Source organism: Carcharhinus amblyrhynchos, chromosome 11 (assembly GCF_965287045.1).
Source record: "Carcharhinus amblyrhynchos chromosome 11, sCarAmb.v2.hapA, whole genome shotgun sequence".
NCBI classification, from domain to species: Eukaryota; Metazoa; Chordata; class Chondrichthyes; order Carcharhiniformes; family Carcharhinidae; genus Carcharhinus; species Carcharhinus amblyrhynchos.
This window is the reverse complement of record NC_137334.1, coordinates 57,218,817-57,240,136: the sequence shown is the minus strand read 5'-3', so window position 1 is coordinate 57,240,136 and position 21,320 is coordinate 57,218,817. Positions and strand designations below refer to the sequence as shown.

General features: G+C 43.4%; 1 protein-coding gene across 1 annotated transcript in view; it reads left to right on the top strand.

Moving 5' to 3' along the window:
• The window catches only part of ifih1 (interferon induced with helicase C domain 1), a 115,492-nt gene that overhangs the window by 10,026 nt on the left and 84,146 nt on the right, over positions 1-21,320 (top strand). Inside the window, exon 2 of the mRNA XM_080199166.1 lies at positions 8,915-9,092. Coding sequence (XP_080055292.1) covers positions 8,915-9,092 — 178 coding nt within the window. The remainder of the gene's footprint in view (positions 1-8,914; positions 9,093-21,320) is intronic.

Genomic DNA, 21,320 nt, shown 5'->3' with positions numbered 1-21,320 from the left:
TTACCCGCAGATCTGACCAAAGAACACATCCGACAACACAACACTCTGATCAAGACCTTTGATCCGGACCTTCAGAGCACCCTCCATGCTCTCATCCCATGTACTCCCCGCATTGGAGATCTCTACTGCCTCCCAAAGATACACAAGGCAAACATACCCGGCCGTCCCATCGTATCGGGCAATGGGATCCTGTGCGAGAACCTCTCTGGCTACATTGAGGGAAACCCATTGTACAAAGAACCCCCAGCTTTTGTCGCGACATTACGGACTTCCTACAGAAACTCAGTACACATGGAGCAGTTGAACCAGGGACATTCCTCGTCACAATGGATGCCTCAGTGCTCTACACCAGCATCCCCCATGATGATGGCATTGCTGCAACTGCCTCAGTACTCAATGCCGACAGCTGCCAGTTTCCAGATGCAATTTTACAACTCATCCGCTTCATCCTGGACCACAATGGCATCACCTTCAACAACCAGTTTTTCATCCAGACACATGGAACAGCCATGGGGACCAAATTCGCACCTCAATATGCCAACATCTTCACGCACAGTCTCGAACAAGACTTCTTCACCGCACAGGACCTTCAACTGATGCTATACATTAGATACATTGATGACATTTTCTTCCTTTGGACTCATGGCAAACAATCACTGAAACAACTATATGTTGACATCAACAAGTTCCATCCCACCATCAGACTCACCATGGACTATTCCCCAGAATCAGTTGCATTCTTGGACACACGCATCCCCATCAAGGACGGTCACCTCAGCACTTCATTGTACCGCAAACCCACAGATAACCTCACGATGCTCCACTTCTCCAGCTTCCACCCTAAATATGTTAAAGAAGCCATTCCTACAGACAAGCCCTCTGTATATACAGGATCTGCTCAGGTGAGGAGGATCGCAACAGACACCTCTAGACGCTGAAAGATGCCTTCGTAAGAACAGGATATGGTGCTTGACTCATCAACCAACAGTTCCGACGTGCCACAGTGAAAAACCGCACCAATCTTCTCAGAAGACAAACACGGGACACGGTGGACAGAGTACCCATCGTTATCCAGTACTTCCCCGGAGCGGAGAAGCTATCACATCTTCTCCGGAGCCTTCAACGTGTCATCGATGAAGATGAACATCTCACCAGGGCCATCCCCACACCCCCACTTCTTGCCTTCAAACAACTGCACAACCTCAAACAGATCATTGTCCGCAGCAAACTACCGAGTCTTCAGGAAAACAGTGACCACAATACCACACAACCCTGCCGCAGCAACCTTTGCAAGACATGCTGGATCATCGTCATGGATGCCATCATCTCACAATGAGAACACCATCCACCAGATGCATGGCACGTACTCTTGCAACTCGGCCAACATTGTCTACCTAATACGCTGCAGGAAAGGATGTCCCGAAGCATGGTACATTGGGGAGACCATGCAGACACTACAACAACGGATGAATGAACATCGCTCGACAATCACCCAGCAAGATTGTTCCCTTCCTGTTGGCGAACACTTCAGCGGTCACGGGCATTCGGCCTCTGATCTTCGGGTAAATGTTCTCCAAGGCAGCCTTCATGACATACAACAGTGCAGAGTCGCTGAGCAGAGACTGATAGCCAAGTTCCACACACATGAGGACGGCCTTAACCAGGATCTTGGGCTCATGTCACACTATCTGTAACCCCATGACTTGCCTGAACTTGCAAAATCTCACTTACTGTCCTGTCTGGAGACAATGCAGATCTCTTTAACCTCTGCTTAATGCTATCTCCACTCACATTGTCTGCACCTTTAAGATTTGAATAGTGGATTAGCTGTAAAGACTCGCATTCTAATCAGTATCCTGTAAACTGTGTGTGCCTTTATATGCCCAGTTTCTGATCAGAACTCTCCATTCACCTCGACAGCGTTCCGAAAGCTTGTGGCGTTTACAATCAAATAAACCTGTTGGACTTTAACCTGGTGTTGTGAGATTTCATACCATCTCCAATTACCAGGGCTTCATCTGAGCTCTATCCAATTACCTTTTCTTATCTTTAATTAAACTGGGACCTGTCTCTGCACCCCTCCCCAACTGATACTTCTTTTGTGACTTCTCTCTGTCCCTTCTACCTGAACCCTTTACCTGACTGTCTCCCTGTACTCTATGTGTGTCCATCTCCCTGTCCCTTCTCACTCTTCCCTTTACCTGATCCTCTCCCTATACTCTGCCTGCAACATTTGATTTCAATGGTGCTCAGCTTCCGAACTGTGTTTTTGTGCCTTTTTTTTCCCTACACAGTCTGAAGGAACTCAAAAATGCCAAATGGCGCATGGGCATTCCATCCAAGTCTGCATGTGTGAAAGGGTTTGAAGTTTCCAAACTGCGCTCTTAAAGTCAGAGTATGTTGACTTTATCAACACTCCCAAAACAAAACCACTCCCTGGCCTGTATTTCTCCTCAAGCATTGTAGCCATCTTGCCCTCGATTCTCCAGCTAATCATCCTTAACTTTCTAGCTTTTAACCCCTTAAGTCAACATGACCTCAAACTTTTAAGTGTAATAGTCTTCAAGCTGTTTGAGTAGCATTTCTCCCATTTTCTACAGTTAAACTTTATTCTTGCAAGAACTAAAAATTACCTCCAAAATATTCCTGTGAACCATGAACTAGATACTTATCAAATGGGCTTTCCTGGAGGGCTGGAATTAACATCCCTGCTTTTCATAAAATATACAAATAATGTAGATGTGGCACAATTTCAAAATCAGGGAATGATGCAAAACATGGAAGAGTTGTGAGCTGTGGGTAGGATAGTGATAGTGATCAAGAGGACATGGTGACATTAGTGTACCGAGTGTAAAGGTTTTGTTTTAAATCATATTCTTTGTAGCTCTCCGCTCTCATAGTGGCACCAGGTTGTCTAGGAAGAGCCCTTTTATATTGCTCCTTAAGTGGTTTAAGTGGGGGTTGTATATTTTTATTTTGGTTATTAATTTCATGATCCTGCGTTGTCAGGAGGAAAAGTGGTTGGCAGGTCAGATGACAGGAGCTCTTTCGTTTTCAGTTCTCTGATGCAGGCTTTAGTTTTAGAAGGGACATCAAGCTGGAAAGAAGTGTCTCTCTCTCTTTCTTAATGGTTTTGGGAGGTTCTGCTGGTTTAACTGAAAGCCTTCCAGGACTAGAAAATCTTCTGTTGGTGGCCACTCCCTAGCTCCAGCCCCATGGGGCTCCCTTCCACACTCTCAGTCTTCCCCCCTGCAGGGACAGGGGAATCCCTGCTTCTTGGTTACTGTGCCCTACCACACAGATTCCCCCCCACCTGCTGACTACCCTTTTATGGTATTCTTCACCCCCTGACTCCCCGTAGGATTCGCCCTGACCTGACACCCAACCCCACCCCCCCTCCACAATAGACCCATCTGATGTCCGACATCTCCCACCACATGTCTTGCCCCCAGCATCCAAGCACCACCCCTGCCGACACTCCCAACATCCAACCAGGCCTTCACACTGCTGATCCACCTCCAAGTCCAACATTCCCCTGCCCACCTCACCCTGACCTTAGATTCTCCCATCCTGTAAATCATAACCACTTACTTTAGATACATACCTTCTCCCTGGCCTATCAATTTCAATGGACATTTGTTGGGTAATAGAGGTAGTTTTAAGTCATTTATATTTGTTTTTGTGGGTATTAGAAATAAGGTAAATCTCTAAGTAAGCTTAATTTTGAGTTTCTGTATTTGTGTGTTAAGAATGGGTTAAGTTTATTCACTTTAAAAGATGCCTGCATTGTAATGAGGGTTTTATCAAGTAAAAGCAAACAAGATTTAAAAAAAAACTTGGATGTTGCTTAGCAACCAGAGGCCACTCTGAATTAGAAAGACCATTTGAGTCAGTTGTAATCTATTGCCAGGAATAGGTGGACACAGAACAGGGAGCTGCAGAGAACAGATTCTCCAAACGAACAAAAGAAAATTTCACAAACTGGGGAATGGGACAGAAAAGAGTGCCGGGAAGACTGTGAAGTCAGAGAAACAAAGAACAGGAATCTGGAATAAAAGGTTCTGTTCAGTGACGTCAAGAGCAAAGAGAAATGCTCTAATGTAGAAATAAGGCTGCAAGATGCTGTCATTGTGAGAAACCAGCCCTCTGAGGTGATCAAAAGGCTGGTTACATCTTAATGCAGCCTAAGAAGCAGAGGTGTTTTGTTGGCTTGGCTGGGTACCTGAGAGATTGCATGGAAGATTGAATGCAATTGGTGATCCAGGGCAGAGGAATATCAAAAGGAGGTTGAAATCCTGGAGGTGCATCCTTAGGAAAGGGGAAACCTTTGTGTGGGAGAAGATTCCAAGACATATTCTTCGAGAGCAGAGATTGGAAACCCTCCTGTGAAAGTAAAAGTTCCAGTGACCTCAACGTGTGACAAGTGCCTGTGGAGCTGATGAGATATCCACAGAAGTTGTATTGGGTGACATCTATCAGTTTCAGAATGTGGGGTGTCTGACCACATTTTGCTTATTGGTTTACCTGGATTATGTACTCACTAAGAACATTCGAGTATAAAATAGGTTCTGTAATTTGTGTTATGCTTACAATTCTGTATATATCTGTAAAGGCACTGCTAGGGAGAAGGTGTGATGTATTATAGTTAGTCTTTTCTAATATTATGGTTAATCATTTCTTGTTTAATAAATGTTTTATTCTTTTGTTAAATATTCCTTGGCACTTCTATGATTCTGGTTCATTCAAGTATCTAACCAAAAAAATGGTTAGGATCTATCAGGCCAGATTCCACCCTGGAATCTGACATGTCGGGTAGTAACACCAGTTGGGATTGTGACACATTTAAACTTAGCTCATTAATGGCAGCTAGTCATCAAATGGGGGGCATGTCCTCCTTCAATCAGATTCTGCCAGACTGCAACATGGGCTTCTGAGATAACTGTGCTGCTTAGATCTCGCCCAGCCTGTGGCAGAAGGTTGGGCGGGGAAAGGCAAGGAAGAAATTTCACATAAGTAATTGGGCAAGGAGTGATAGTCCAACACTCCAAGGAAGTTATAGTCCTATAAGTCTCCTACTGATGTCTGTTGTCTGAAAGTAGCTGTTTTTCTCTGCTTCTTTTCTCCCGCTTCTGTCTTTCTTGCCTTTGCCTTCTGCTGCTCTTTCTCTACTTTTGCTTCTTTCGCTGCCTTTTTTCCTCTTTTTGGAGGGAGTTGTACAATAGGGAAGGAAGCCACCGTTTTACTTCTTGGGTGGGATTTAGGGGGAAGTGTGGCTCTCAGCAGCTCAAGCTCCACCCAAACATGCACTTCCCCTCACATCCTTACTTCCATTGTGTCCTCTACCATTTTGTACTAGTTGATGAGGGCAATGCTTAAGGCAGCGCTGTAGAATGGATAAATAAGCATTGATGGGCCTCTTTTTCCACATGTATCAGAATTCGGTGGGAGCCCCAGAGCATGAATAACACATATATAGCCACTGTCAGTGCTTACCATGAATAAAACATGTGGCCACTCTACACATATCATGAATAACTCATACATTCCCACAGTGCAACCTTTAAAATGAAGTACATATGTGACCACAGCGCACCCCTTATCATGAATAAATCATTAACTACAATGCAGCTCTTTACCATGAATAACATACACTGGACTACAAAATCCATTCACCACTTGACCTTTATGTTACACTTGAGATTGACAGCCAGTTTATATATTCCATTTTAGCAATCTTTACCCACAGGCTGTGTGGGTGGGGCCTGAATAATTTATCTTGGTCACCAAGGAAATGATCACTTTGACTTCACCTTGCCCATTCCAGAGCTGGATGAAACATACAATTGGAATTCAGGAGGAACTTCTGTGTCCAGAGGGTGATGAAAATGTGCAATTCACACTGCATTGGATTAGTAGAGTTGAATTTAAGGGGAAGCTGGAGATAAAGGATATGCTGATAGGGTGAGATGAATTTAAGTGAGGGGAGGTTTGTGTAGACGTAAACATTGGCATAGACTTGAGCATCTTAATGTAAATTTGGCGCTCTAACTTCCCTGTAAAATGTTTACCCAGGGCGTTGACTTACGTCAGCTTCTTCTGTGATGAACAGCCAGAGTCAATGTAAGTCTAATTCACATCTCTGGCTGGTTTCCCACAAGTACAGGGTGACCTGGTACTTCTTTTTGTGACTTCTCCCTGTTCGTGCGCACACACAAAGCAATCCAATACCACCAAATTAACCAGGTGTTTAGGCCACCAACACCCTGTTCTCTCCATGCTGACTCTATAGTTGAGAAATCCCACCAACACCTCTACTTCCCCAGGAGGTTAAGAAAATTTGGCCTGTCCATTGCGGCTCTCACCAATGTTTACAGATGCATCATAGAAAGCATGATGGTGTATCATAGCTTGGTACAGCTCCTGTTCTGACCAGGACCACAAGAAATTACAAAGTGTTGTGAATGTGGCATAGTCCATCATGCAAACACTTCATCCATCCATTGATTCTGTCTACACTTCCCGCTGCCTCATAAAAACAGCCAGCATAATCAAGGATGCCACACACCTCAGACATGCTCCTTTACACCTTTTTCCATTGGGAAAAAGATACAAAAGTCTGAGAACATGTCCCAACTGACTCAAGAACAGCCTCTTCCTTGCTGCTATCAGACTTTTGAATGGACCTACCCTACATTAAGCTGATCATTCTCTTCACCCTATTTGTTATTGCAACATTATATTCTGCATCCTCTTCTTTCCCTATCACCTATGTACTCTATGAATGATATGCTTTGTGTAGCATGCAAGAAGCAATACTTTTCACTGTATTCCAATACATGTGACAATAATAAATCAAATCAAGGGGCTTTTGTCAACAGCAAAAGATTTTGTTCTGTAAATGTAGAGTTGGTACACAACCACAAGAAAGTGTCCATACAAGTATGCACCAGATTCCCTCAGAGCCATTATGGTGCTTTCATATTGCAGTGGGAAGAAAGACCTTTCTCTGGTGTCGTTCATGGCCTATCTCAAAGTGCTTTGTAGCCGATGAGTTGTGTTTGAAGTTCAGCTGCTGTTGTAATGAAGGGAATATGGCAGCCGGTTTGCATGCTGCCAGCCCTTCCAAACATTAATGATCTACGTTTAGTCATGTTAATTAAGAAATAAATATAAGTCAGGACACCAGCAGTGAGAACTCCCCTGCTCCGCTTTGCAATAATGCCATGGGATCGGTTACATCCACCTAAGCAAGCAGATGAAGCCTCAAATTAACATCTCATCTGAAAGATATCTTCTATGTTTCTAAACTTGGGGTCAAAGGTTATGGGGAAGAAGCAGGATTAGGCTATTGAGTTGGATGATCAGCCATGATCTTAGTGAATGGCGGAGCAGGCTCGAAGGGCCAAATAGCCTCCTCCTGCTGCTTCTATGTTTCTGTGTTTTTAAGGTGCATAGATCACACAACAGAGTTAACATAAGTACGTGATCAGTGCATGGCCACCTTTTGTATTTTGCCACTTGCTGCTGTATTTTTTTAAAAAATTTTTTTTAAAAATGTACTCATGAACGTAAATCTGATGATGATGCTTTTGAAATGTGTTCTCTGGATTTTCTTCAAATGGTTTTGAAAAATAGCTGACCAGAATCTGCTGGAGACAAAAGAAATTTTCATATCAACAGAATGGAAAGGTCCATCTCTGAAACTAAGTATTGCACACATACCCAGAACGCTCTGTTCAAAGTCAGTTTGTCACAAGTCATGGTACGGTTATCACCAAGGAAGACTGAGGCTTTCCGATTAAAACATTATACAGGCATTAAAAGGACTCAGAAGACAGTTAAACAGTTTGCTAAATTTTGATAATTTGATTGTGAAACATATAGTTTTAGCACATAAGTTTCTGTTATGGAGTAAAAATTGTCGATTAAAATGGTCAGTATTTTAGTAATTTATGGGGAAATGATAACACATTGCCACCAAGTGGTCATATTCTGCAATTACAAGGATGACTCATTTATTTAAGCAGTTTTCATTAAGAATGAGATCATAGAAATAAATTTGTAAAGGAAAAGCTTGAAAATAAAGTGACAACAGGAACTAGGATAAACATGAAGCATACACACACAAAGAGCCCAGAATTTCCTACTCCTGAGCAATAATTACATCTGAGTCTGTGTTATAAACTTCTGTAGTTCCATGGTAACATAATGAGATGTCACAATTTTCCTTTTTGAATATTGCTGAAAAGAGAAATGCATGTTAGGGTCATGTCCAGGTTCCTGGCGCTGTGAGTGTCACCGTGCCATCCATGAAGTATAGGGACTATTATTATGTAGTCAGCTTGACTCAATTTAAAGTTGTCACAAGTAGGCCTACATTAACACTGAAATGAAGTTACTGTGAAAATCCCCTTGTTGCCACACTCCGGTGCCTGTTTGGTACACTGAGGAAGAATTTAGAATAGTCAGTGCTCCTAACTGGCATGTCTTTTGGATTGTCGGAGGAAACCCACGTAGACGTATGGAGAAGGTGCAGACTCTGCACAAATAGTGACCCAGGCCAGGAATCGAACCAGGATCCCTGGCACTGTAAGGCAGTAGTGCCAACCACTGTGCCACTGTATCACCCAATTTGTAGCTCATTCATTCCTCTGAGTCAGAAACAGGAATTTGATCATCAGATATAGATTGGTTCCTCAGTGCAGTGCTGAGGGAATGGTACATTCCAAAGGCATCATCCTTTGGGCAGAATTTTTTTTGCCTCTCCTGCTTTAAGTTAATGCTGAAGATCCAACAGTCCTATTCATTCTCTCAGTGACATTCTCAATTTCAAATTTTATGACTAGAAGAATGTATAAACCAATGCGTAATTGTGACAATGTTTTTTAAAGCTAATCTATACCTGTCCTTTCAGATCTTAAGTGAAACCAGACAAAATGGAAATAAAGCAGGAGCCCGGCAATTATTGAGCCGAGTAATGATGAAACCTCCTGGCTGGTTCTCCAAGTTTTTAAATACACTAAAACAGGCTGGACATGAAGATCTTGCAAACATATTAACTGGCATTGATGATGACCTATGTAAAACAGGAGGTAAGTTTTGAACTGCTTGTGTTCATACAAATATTACTGTGTTTAATGATGCACCCATATTCAGCAGTCTTAAGGGCAATACAAATAATAGCTAACTACTTCCTCACAATGTTAAGTCAGTACTGTTAGTTGTTTTGCAAGGTCATAGATTTGCATATACACTTCAAGTACAGCTTTGTGAACCTCAACTTTGTAATAAACTGATTAATTTATCCATTTAATTGGAAAAGTAGTAAGTTAAATGCATTTCAATTTAACCAAAGATCTGATGGATTAAAGCAAAAAATAGATCTACAGACTTGCAGTAAATGTCTGCTAGTCATTAAATAAAACTCCTTGAGCAGATTCATAATAGCTACATTGACAAACAAGATAATCAGCCCAACATGGCTCATTTATACTTGTGAGCAGTGGCAAATGCTCATCCACAGGGATTTGTCCTCTGCAAACAAAAGGAATATGTTCAAGCCTTGCATCTTGTTTGAATTACCCATTAGCTTGGGTAGCCTACAGGTCCCTGTTGCTTTCTCCATGGCAACACCTTGACCAATCAGAGTTGACTTGCTGACCAGTTTTGTCCCGTAGTACAAATTGTTGCGATCATTTGAAATTTAGTATTCTTGTGTTTATCCTGATGAGTGCAAGGTTTAGGTTCGATGAATTGACCATGATAACTTGCCCCTTGATGTCCTAGATGTGCAGATTAGGTGGATTAGCCGTGATTAATGTGTGGGTGATGGGGTTAGAGCAGGGAATTGGGCCGGGGTAGTGTGCTCTTTCAGTGGCTTGGTGCGGTCCAGATGAGCCAAATGGTCTCTTCTGCAGTGTAGGGATTCTATGATTCTAACATGCATTTCTCTTTTCAGCAACATTCAAAAGGCAAAATTCTGACATCTTGTTATATTACCATGGAACTTTAAAAGTTTATAACTCAGAAGGAAGCTATTAGACTCATTGCATCTATTTTGCTGAAGCACCCTGACGTATCTCCGTTGTCCTGCTCTCCCTCAGTTTAGTGTGGCTGAAGGTGCGGGGAGAGATACAGGTAGGGAACTTAGGTAGGTTTCCAATGTTGGGAAAAACTCGCCAAATTAAGTTGGTATCGGCTTGGAGGGAATCGAGTTTTCCGATGGCAGACAGTTGGATCCTATTTGTAATGAAATAGCATGTCATGCATGCTATTAAAGGACAGATGAAATGTTACCTATGTGGTTAAGTTGGAGGTGAAGGGGAAATGTGTTCCTTCACTTTCACATCTGGTTAAAGCCGGCACAGTGTTGGCGAGGTAGTCATCAAAGTGGATTTGGAGTGTGTTGAAGCTGCTTTTCTTATTGGGAAAGCTCATTGGGATGGGGAGTGGAGGTTCAGATGCTTTTTGTAGTGCGGTTCGTGGCTGCTCAAGAGAGGGTGTTGGCTGAACTAAGGCGGGGTGTGGGTGCAAGCAGGGAGACAGCTGGATGCCAGAGGGGAAGTCAGGGTTAATCAAGGGCAAGGTCAAGGATAACAGAGGGCAGAACAAGGCTGACCAAGGGAGAGTCGAAGGTCACTGAGGGCGGGTCAATGGTGATGTCAGGGTGCATCCATGGAGCACCCTGACATGATTTGCCCAGGGTGGATTGCTGGCATGCCTTCTCACTCTCAATAATCAATAGCACCTCCCTGACTCCCAAAAGAGAAGAGGCACCTGGACTATGCCTTGTTCCCTCTTGCCTAGTCATGACTGTATGGGCACATTGTCAGACAGATTGCAGGTTCAAGCATACATTCAGTAGCCACTGAGTATTTTGCTGGCCCTGGTTCTTTAGGACAGTCACCTTCTTTTCCATGGAGGAAGTGATGTGCTCACATGCTGGAGCTATGATAGCACTCATGGCTTGGATGGGCTCCTCCACTGTCCGCTGTCTGTAAACTCTGGTATCTCCGCCATGTGTTCTTCTGCCTGTCACTGCAACCCCGGCATACTTCATGTAGCCGTACCAGAGGCCTGTCATCAACCTGGAGCTCAGCAGTGGACCTGGACTCTAACTGTCAGCCCCCTTGACTGTCACATTCTGGGACGCGCCTGTGATGTGTCTCACCGGAGTGTGACCCTGAGCCTAATTGTGGGAATGTTCCCACCAAAGTGACTGTGTCGGCAATGGCTAAGCGTGTCGGGGAAGGATATGATGGTGCGTCCTCTGAGTCATCTGTGTTCCTTGCCCTCAGAGGTAGACTCAAGGGGGAGGCAGTAGAGTAGTGGTATTGTCCTGGACTAATAAGCCAGAGACCAAGGGTAAATGTTCTGGGGACTGGGGTTCAAATCCCACCATGGCAGATGGTGAAATTTGAACTCAATAGAAATCTGGAATGAAAAGTCTAACGATAACTACGAGGCTATTGTCGATGGTTGTGAAAACCCATCTGGTTCAATAATGCCCTTTAGGGAAGTAAATCTGTTGTTCTGACCTACATGTGACTCCAGATCTACAGCAATGTGGGTGACTTGAAAATGTCCTGAGGGATGGACAATAAATATTCGCCCACATCCCATGACCAATTTTTTTTTAAAAAGCAGAAGCTCCGCATACTTCTGGGTCCACCATTGGATGCATGCTGTCAATTAAATTCCACCTATAGTTCTGTATCTTCCTCTGTCACAACATCTTAGCCAATTTACCTTGAAAATATACAATTGTGTCAGCCTCAACTGTTCCACCTGCTGCAACATGCTTCTCAAAATAAAAGAAAATTCTTCTAACCATTCCACTTGCTTCGTGACAATAATTATAAATTACCTCTTTTAATGACTTCTGAACAGGAAAATTGTTTTCTTATTTGTTAGCTGTGTCCATGGCGATTCTGTCTTAATGCAACATTCTCATACTCGCATGCTGTGATACTGCCACACGAATGGTATTTCCAGGCATATTAAGTCCTTAAGACCTGCCCAATCTTAAGCCATGCTTTTGTTATAGCAACTCTGTCGTATCCTTCCCTGGTTATTAATGTATTTAATTACTTCTGTGTGATTTTGAATACTTTGTGCATTCCTGAATTTTCTCATTCATCATTTTAACTCCTTACCCTTTTCCTTAAATCTTTCATGACCTAATACAGTCTGTTTCTTTTCTTCTGTTAGTTTTGTGTAACCATTTATTTGTGTTGCTTTTTGCATTTATTGGTGCCTAGTTGTCTAGGTCCTTGGCGCTGGAATTCCCTCCCTAGTCTCTCTGCTCCTCTCCGTCACTTTCCTCCTTTAAGACACTCCTTAAGACCTATGTTTTTGACCAAACTTTTGACCTGGTGGGCAGGATCTTCCCAGTCATGAGGAAGTCCCGACACCAAGATCAAATTTGAGCTGTGCGGTGACAAGGGCAGATGGTAAAATATTGCCCTGTCTGCAGCCAGTTAACATTCAGTAGTCAGAGGGAGCTGGCTAATAATAAATGGCCAGTAATGGGAATTCTGGTGTAAAATTTTGCTCCATCCTTAAAGTTATAAAGCCAGTGCTTAGAATGGACTGGGAAAACCCAATTCCATTTCATGCTTGCTCCAAAAAATAAATTCAAAATCCATTTGAATCCAATTTATGGTCTCCATAAAAGGGACAAACAAGATCACAGCTGACAAGATGAGGCATTGCACCCTGTCCTGAGCCTGATCTTAACCAAAAGGTCTTATTGCCAGCTGGTCAGTCAGAGGTGTTTGTTGCATTAACAAGACTGCTTGCATTCTCCTGGTGGCATAGTACTGGAGTATTATAACCAGGTGAGGAGGGGTGTAATGAGTCCTCTTGTCTTTTATCATTCCTTGCTTGGTTGCAGCAGAGATTATGGCCAGAATTTCATTACTGTTCACGCCAGTGGGATTTTCTCATCCTGCTACAGTAGATGGAGATTTGGCTGGCTGCCAAACTCTCCGACCTCACTGCAGCGAGAATGCAGTGTGAACAGCTGGTAAGATCGCACCCTATGAATTTTAAAAAGAGGCATTGCCAGTTTGATATATGCTTGGCTGTATGCAGTTTGTAAAAATTAAGACAGACAGGTATTCTTGGATTAAATATGTAAGGGATTAACTTTTTTATGCTAAAGCCCATTCAGGTAAAATTATTAATATGTTAAATATGTACAAATATGTCCTACTTTTCACTAACATGTGCAAGTGCACACTCAAGCTCCAAGCATATGGCAAATATACAAATTTACAAAGTATCAGATGTTAAACTCAGTTAAATTGAAATACAGATTCAAAAAAGAGTTACTCAAAATTCACTGATTGTATCCAGAGAGTGGTTCTTCAGCTGAGACAGTGACTTTTCAGTGTCATGGCTGGCACCTGTCCCTTTTTTCACTCCTGGAAACACTGGAATCCAAAAACGTTTAGTAGAGAGCTTCTAGCTGTTGTATAAATGTAGACACACATTTAACTCAACAAAGCAGGGTCCAAAGCTTAGATGGAATCTTGTAGGGAGAGAAAGAAGACGGCTGCTCCCTCCTGCAACTAGAATATCTCTGCCAAATCCCAAATTCACGCATCCAGGCCGAAGGTTGTATCACGTGACCTCTCTTTGTGCTGGGTGCATATTGTAAAAGGGGGTTGATGATCTCATGCCTGACACATGGCTGCTCTTAACCATTGCGTTAGTTGAGATGATCACGTTTTCATGTTCCAGTAATTCATTCCTGAATGCTAATTTTTTCCATTTGGATGAGGTAGGAAGAAAGCTTTTCACACCTCCATGGAGGTTATTATCTGTTGGGGCTCCACAGACTTTAACATCTCCATGGACCAGACTGTGGCCACAGAGATGCAAATTGGCAGCCATTTTAAGTCAGCATCTAATGTTCAGTGAAATGTCCCTCTTTAAAAAAGGATGTGAAACCAGCTGATGAGATATCAAATTAAGTCCATTTAGCACATCTTTATGACAAAAGGGATGCAGATTGAGTGGCACAGCTAGACAGTGAGTTAAGGGTGACAGTGTACTGTATTTGCAGGAAAGCATGCTTACAATGCCAGGGAGTGGAGAAGAACTGAGACTGGGGCGCTATTCAGAGATCTAGTGACTCTAGTGAAGTAGGTTGGGTTGCAGCAGGGCAGCCTGTCACTGAGAGTGAGATGGCTATGGAGCTCATACAGAGTGAGCAATGCCATGGAGATGGTCATGAAAGCATCTACAAATGCTGACTGTGGTGCCTCTGTGGGTGTTGAGAAGCAAAGGAACATCCGGACTAAGGACAGGCAGCAGGAATTGATAGCAATGCCTGCAAGTCCCAGAACACATGAGGGAACAGTGATGGTTCCAGGACCACATGAGCCCTCAGAGGTGGATCTGCCATGCGAGGAGACGTTGTCACACCAACCCAGTGCACCCTCCATCATTGCAGATAATCCCACATCAGTGAGCATTGTTGTGCAGTTAGAATTGGTAGTATCAGCTGGTGAGCGATGTTCACACACACAGGTAATGAATGGAGGCAATGCCAACTGCAGATACTTGCCCTCAAAGGAGAGAGGAAAGTTTGCTTCGGATAGCCAACTTCAGGAGTCATCAGTAAATGGCAGATGCTGGACCAGCAGCACAAGAATGTGTGGACACCTGACGAAGTACCTAAAGGCTGTTGACACCCGTGTAAATATGATGGAGGAGTCCATACATCCATTGAATGGTGACATTTCTCTGGCCTATGAGCAAATGGCCTCCTCCATTGTGAAAGTAGCAACTCCAATGGGGAGCCAGCGGCAGCATACCACCACGTGGGTGCAGGAGGTGTGTACTGACTCCCACAATATGGTCTCATCCATGAGCTGTATTGAACAGTGTTTGGGTAATCTTGTCCTGAGATGTCTGGACTCATTACTGGGTGTTCCACCACTCCAGGGAAGCAGGAGAGGACAGATGGCCATAAAAGGGTGGAGGAATGACTGCCTGAGACTTTTGGGTGCTCACCTCAAGGCATTCCTGGTGTTGATGGTGAATCTTTGTCCCCTTTGACAGTGATATGAACAGAGCTTGAAGCCCTAATGACAGAGGTGATTCCCGTACAGATGCAGGGATCCCAAATTTGCTGGCTCCCTCTAGGATTTGGTCACCCAAGGCCCAGCCATCCATCTCATGTACCTGAGCAGTAACAGCAGCTGCCTGCTTCCGCAACAATCACAGGCACTGGGAGAGCACAATGTAGGAGCTTGTGGAAGCATTCACCTAAATCCACCAAGCTGCACCTGGGGTTTCATTTGGTGCTAGTATCTTGTGGAATGCCAAAGCTTTAAATGTATATGCAAATCTAAAGTCCTTGTCATGCAATTTATAGGAGTTCATCTGCTCACTTCAGCACCCAAGGAACAAAGAACAAAGAACAATACAGCACAGGAAACAGGCCCTTCGGCCCTCCAAGCCTGCGCCGCTCATTGGTCCAACTAGACCATTCGTTTGTATCCCTCCATTCCCATGTGGCTATCCAGATAAGTCTTAAATGATCCCAGCATGTCTGCCTTCACCACCCTGCTTGGCAGTGCATTCCAGGCCCCCACCACCCTCTGTTTTGAAATACGACCCTCTGATATCTGAGTTAAACCTCGCCCGCCCCCCCCCCCCCCCCCCCCCGCCCCCACCTTGAACCTGTGGCCCCTCGTGATCGTCACCTCCGACCTGGGAGAAAGCTTCCCACTGTTCACCCTGTGAGGCATTGCCAGATAGTGAGCCCTGGAGTTGAAGAGGGTGAAAAGATGTGAACGAGAGGCAATGTTGAATATACCTTTTAGAATGATATAATGACAGGGCCAGGGAAGAGATAGAGGTGCTTAAGGAAAGGCCATCAATGTTACCTGAAGGAAAAGATTAAATTGTTTTCAGGGCCATTTTACAGCGTATCAGGGGAAACATTTGCTTTTAAGTGTGTTTCCCTCGGACATATCTCAATATCCATTGACTTTGGACCCAAGGATTCATTTCCTTTCGCCACCTGGTCCAGAATCTCACCAACCCTCCCTTGGAGAGGAGGAGGTTTCTTCAAGACTATTCGGTCTGGAGTGGCAGATTGTGTAGAGTGCAGCATAATCCCACAATACACTAGACCCTGATGGGGTATACCGCAGGGCTCTACCATACCTATCTGGGCTTCTGAACCCCATTTTCAGAAGGCCAATGATCTGTGTGATTGTCACCCTTGTAGTCCCATGGCAGTGGTTGCTGGTGCCCTCAACACTGTCATGGGGTTCTGCACAATGTAAGAACCATTTCTTTAGCCCTTCTTTAGTACATGTCCTTTGTCATCCAGGATCCAACCAAAAAAACATTCAGCTGTTAATGCCACCTGAATTTTTTTTGGTTGGATCCTGGATGTCCAGGTGTCTCAGCTGTTAATGCCACCTACCTGGCACTGTCTCAGGATGTATGAATGGTCCCAGGAACTATGCACACTGTTGCAGCATCCTCTTGTGATGGTCATGGGCTAATTGAACATACTGTGAGTGGAATCCTTTCTTATTTACTAAGGCACCTGGCTGCTTTGTGGGAGCCTTGACAGCCTCTTGTGTGCAGTCAATTCCCTTGCACCTGAGAGAATCCAGCGATGGTGTGAATCCTTTCACCCTCTTGCCTTGACTGACCTGATTGGTACAATAACTAATGTATTCCCCTGAACACTGGTAATTAGCACACCATCTCCTTGATGCACAGAGGGACCACTGACTGGGAAATCCCAGCGACGTTTGCAAACCATCCCTGGAGCAAGTCTGCGTATATAAATTGAGTGCCGTGGTCATCTTCACAGGCAATGGATGCCACCAAATTAGATTGGCCTTAACTCCTTTTCCAGCATGCAGCCAACTTTTCTCCCACCAGCATGGACAGACATGGCCTTCAAAAACATTGGTGTTCCAACATTTCCACTGAACTGAGCCATTATCTGTAAATCCTTTCAACTGGATAGTATCTTATGTGAGCATAAACCTGCATTCATGGCCCTATGTGCTCCCCTTGTCAGCATCACATTGCACCCTCATGAGGTTGGTTCTCTCCTGGCTCTTGCAGCTGAGTTCCATGTGACTGAACTGGTCTCTCTCTCTCTCTCATTCCTGTTCATAGGAGGAGTTAAATTCAGAATACAGTGTACACACTCAGAATTAGAGCCTTTGTAGCATAACGTCTCTCAACCCCTCCCTGGTGCTGCCTGCCCTTGCTACGCTGGAGATGGGAGACACTGTTCCTGTATGAGTGTGCACTATGCAAAAGACATGCAGATTAGGTATATTGACCTGAACAGGTGCCGAAGCATGCTGACTAGGGGAATTTTACAGTGACTTCATTGTATTAATGTAAGCCTTACTTGTGACTAGTAAATAAACTTTAACTTTAACTTTTATCGCTGACTTTTCCATCCTGTGTTTAACTAGAGCTTAACCTTGGTGGTTGACAATGCAGCTGTACTCAATACCATCATTTCTAATCACCCGACAACATGCTCTCATTTCCATTTAGCAACTGAGTCCTGACACTCCTTGGAACTCATGGAAAATTTAAAAGCTGTTTCATAATCACTGATCAGTCCCATTCCCTAGCCTCCCTTGGGAAATTTGACTGGTGACAGGAAGATGGCAGGGCTCCACTTTGACACATTCCCCTGATATTTTACCAGCTCCCCCTCCAAAGCCATCAGCGCAGACCAGTAAAATTCTGTCCAGGATCTCCTTACGTGACTCAGTATTTATTTTCTAATGGTCCCGTTATTATTATTTATTCCAATAGTTTTATCAATCGTTTGCTCCTCTCATTTGAAGAATGATGTTAATCCCACCCAACCATAGAAACCAATTGGTGGTACAGTTAACGTTGCTCAAGCTCTTTGTTGAGTGCTGATTCATTCCAATTCCCCTGAGCTGGGAGTGACACACCCATCAGATCAGCAAAGCTCATTATAACAAATGCACATTGAGTCCTCATGATGTTCGTCAGGCCTGACTGTAATTTTTACAAGGTGGCTCCAGTAGGAAGCACAAGTGATTTTCAGGCTATCCCAAACCTATAACGTTGCACATTAGTGCCAGAAGAGGCCCAAAGAAGATATGTTTTTCATTATTTTTACTTCTGCTTGTCGGGCCCAAAGGAATTGACCTGCTCCTCTAAACCTCACAAGGAAAACTTAAGCCTGTCTCATTGTAATCCCCTCCTCCACCTGTCCTTTACATATCCCCCCCCGCTCTCCTAAAACAAACCATCCTGGGACACACCAGAACAGGCTAGCAACCTCTCGTTGGAGGATAGCTTCTAAGCCATGTGATTTTTCAGTTCCTCCCTCCAAGAAGAGGTGGGAAGCCAGTTGGTCAGGTTCAAATGGAGTAACTGAAAGAATGGGAGAGTTTTTAGTTCACAGCATTGTGTACCTGCCTGAACTGGTCCAGAGTTAAAATCAGAGCATAAAGGTTTCTCAATCCTGCTGTAATATTTTAACTGCTCCCCACTGTGCCCCGTTTACACTCTCCCTCAGCAATAACACTGGGGCCATTTCAGGCTAAAGTGAAGTCTGCTCTTTTGGGATTGTCTTCCCTTGCTCTAGAATTTACCCCCGTTACCCTTAAGAATATAAGCCTTGCCATCCTGAATCAACCGACTGAATCTTCCCCTTATTACACTGTCCAGTGTATTTCACTTCATAGCTCAGGGCTATAGAGCTGCAAATGAAGAAGCCACTAACAGGGAGCACATCGTTCACTGCCATATTTAGTACAATACCCATTGTGAAGCAGGCCACTGGAAGTGATTGCTGAATAAAGACATGCTTAGTTATGATTAACTGCTGGTTATGTTAGTTTAGCTTGGACCATTTGATGGCAAATGGTCTGTTTTTCCCATGATTGGTGCTAATGAATTCCAGTGGATTGATAAATGTCACTAACTTTTGGCCTTGGAGGGAGTGCAGAGGAGGTTTACTAGGCTGATACCGGAGTTGAGGGGGTTGAGCTATGAGGAGAGGCTGAATAAACTAGGCTTGTACTCATTAGAGTTTAGAAGAATAAGGGGAGATCTCATTGAGACGTATAAGATGATGAATGGGATGGATAGGATAGAGGTGGAGAGACTCTTCCCGCTCAAAAAAGACAGTAGGACTAGGGGGCACAGCCTCAAGATAAAGGGGGGGTGGTTTAGAACGGAGTTGAGGAGGAACTTCTTCACTCAAAGGGTGGTGAATCTCTGGAATTCTCTGCCCGTTGAAGTGGTGGAGGCTGCCTTGCTAAATATTTTTAAGATGCGGGTTGATGGGTTTTTGATAAGAGAGGGGATTAAGGGTTATGGGGAGAGGGCGGGAAAGTGGAACCGAGCCACGACAGATCAGCCATGATCTTATTGAAGGCGGGGCAGGCTCGAAGGGCTAGATGGCCTACTCCTGCTCCTATTTCTTATGTTCTTATGTTCTAACTTCAAAGAGGCTCCACTCCAGGCTACTGCTGGTCCCACATAGAAGGAGAACCAGCTCAAAATGTATTAAATGCGGTTGTAGTATTAAGTAACCCTTCATTTCATTGTGGTTTTTGAAAAAAACAAATAAAATGTTTCTGATCTGATGTGCTCGATTACCTTTTAAAAATATGAATTTAATTATTATCCAGAATTAATGAATGACCTCCATTCATTTACTTTGAGTTATTTTGCAAATGAGAATTTTGGAACTGTGTACACACCTACTTGGTGCATAACAGTAAAAAGAATAAATGATTTAATGTTTTGAAGAGTAGTGAGTGAGGATTATAATTAAACAGCCATTGTAAGATACAATGCTTATGCAGCGCACTGTAAATGCAATTTTTTGTATTTATGGCCTACTGATTTTATTATGAAATTAAAATACTTTGGATATTTCCATTAGTGAACCTGGTTGTTTCTGCACAATGTGTGTATTTCCAAACTGAGGTTATGAGGTACAATGCTGAAGTTAATGGGTGCTGTTATTTTACTCAGTATCTTTGACCATTCTCAATGGGAATAGAGCACTGTAAAATAAGAAAATAACGGAACAACATCCCCTTTATTCAAAGCTAAAAAACTTTCGCTTTCCAAATGCCAGAGGTCCATCCTATTTAAAAAAAAGATAGATTTTTTAACCTGCAGTACACTGACATAATCATAGTGCATGTTTTGTCTGCCAGAAAATCATGTTTCAGAGGTGAAAGTAAGATGTCGACAAGTTCTACTGAATGTTGGTGTATTTCAACTGTAAAAGCATAAAGCTACAGTAAATTACGGGGCACTTTCTTCCCTTCATATATGAGTTTATCTTTTTATCTTAGAAGTTGTAAGGTCATGCGATTTAAGACACTGGACACAATAATATTTAGCTATGATCTTTTCTAAAATGTGGGTGGTAAACATTTCGATTCTGCAACTACAGCTACCTTTGAGTTAACCTTTTTTATACATGTTATTGTGCATGTATTCCACTACATTGAAAATCAATTGAAATGCCTACTTTCTGATTCTTATCAGTCTTCAATTCTCGAGAACAATGAAGTGTGGTGTTACACTTATATATTGCTTCAGTGAGTGCCACAGGCCTTTTTGCCCTCCTGACTAAAACTATTTCTAGTCTTGGCTAGGTGATAAGTTTGTTCATTGAGAAGAGGAAAATTGTGATGTGTTAGCTTGTTACCTTGTTTTTGGATATTTGGTACAAAGAACAAAGAACAAAAAAAATTTGCAGCACAGAAACAGGCCCTTCGGCCCTCCAAGCCTGCAATGACCATGCTGCCCGACTTAACCAAAACCTACCTTACCCTTCCAGGGACCATATCCCTCTATTCCCATCTTATTCGTGTATTGTCAAGACGCCTCTTAAAAGTCATTACTGTATCCACTTCCACTACCTCCCCCGGCAACGAGTTCCAGGAACCCACCAACCTCTGTGTAAAAAACCTGCCTCGTACATCTCCATTAAACCTTGCCCCTTGTACTTTAAAACTGTGCCCCCAGGTAATTCACTCTTCCACCCTGGAAAAAAGCTTCTGACTATCCATCCTGTCCATTCCTCTCATAATCTTGTAGACTTCTATCAGGTTGCCCCTCAACCTCCATTGTTCCAGTGAAAACAAATCAAATTTCTCCAACCTCTCCTCATAGCTAATGCCCTCCATGCCAGGCAGCATCCTGGTAAATCTTTTCTGTACCGTCTCCAAAGCCTCCACATCCTTCTGGTAGTATGGTGACCAGAATTGAACACTATATTCCAAGTGCAGCCTAACTAAGGTTTTATA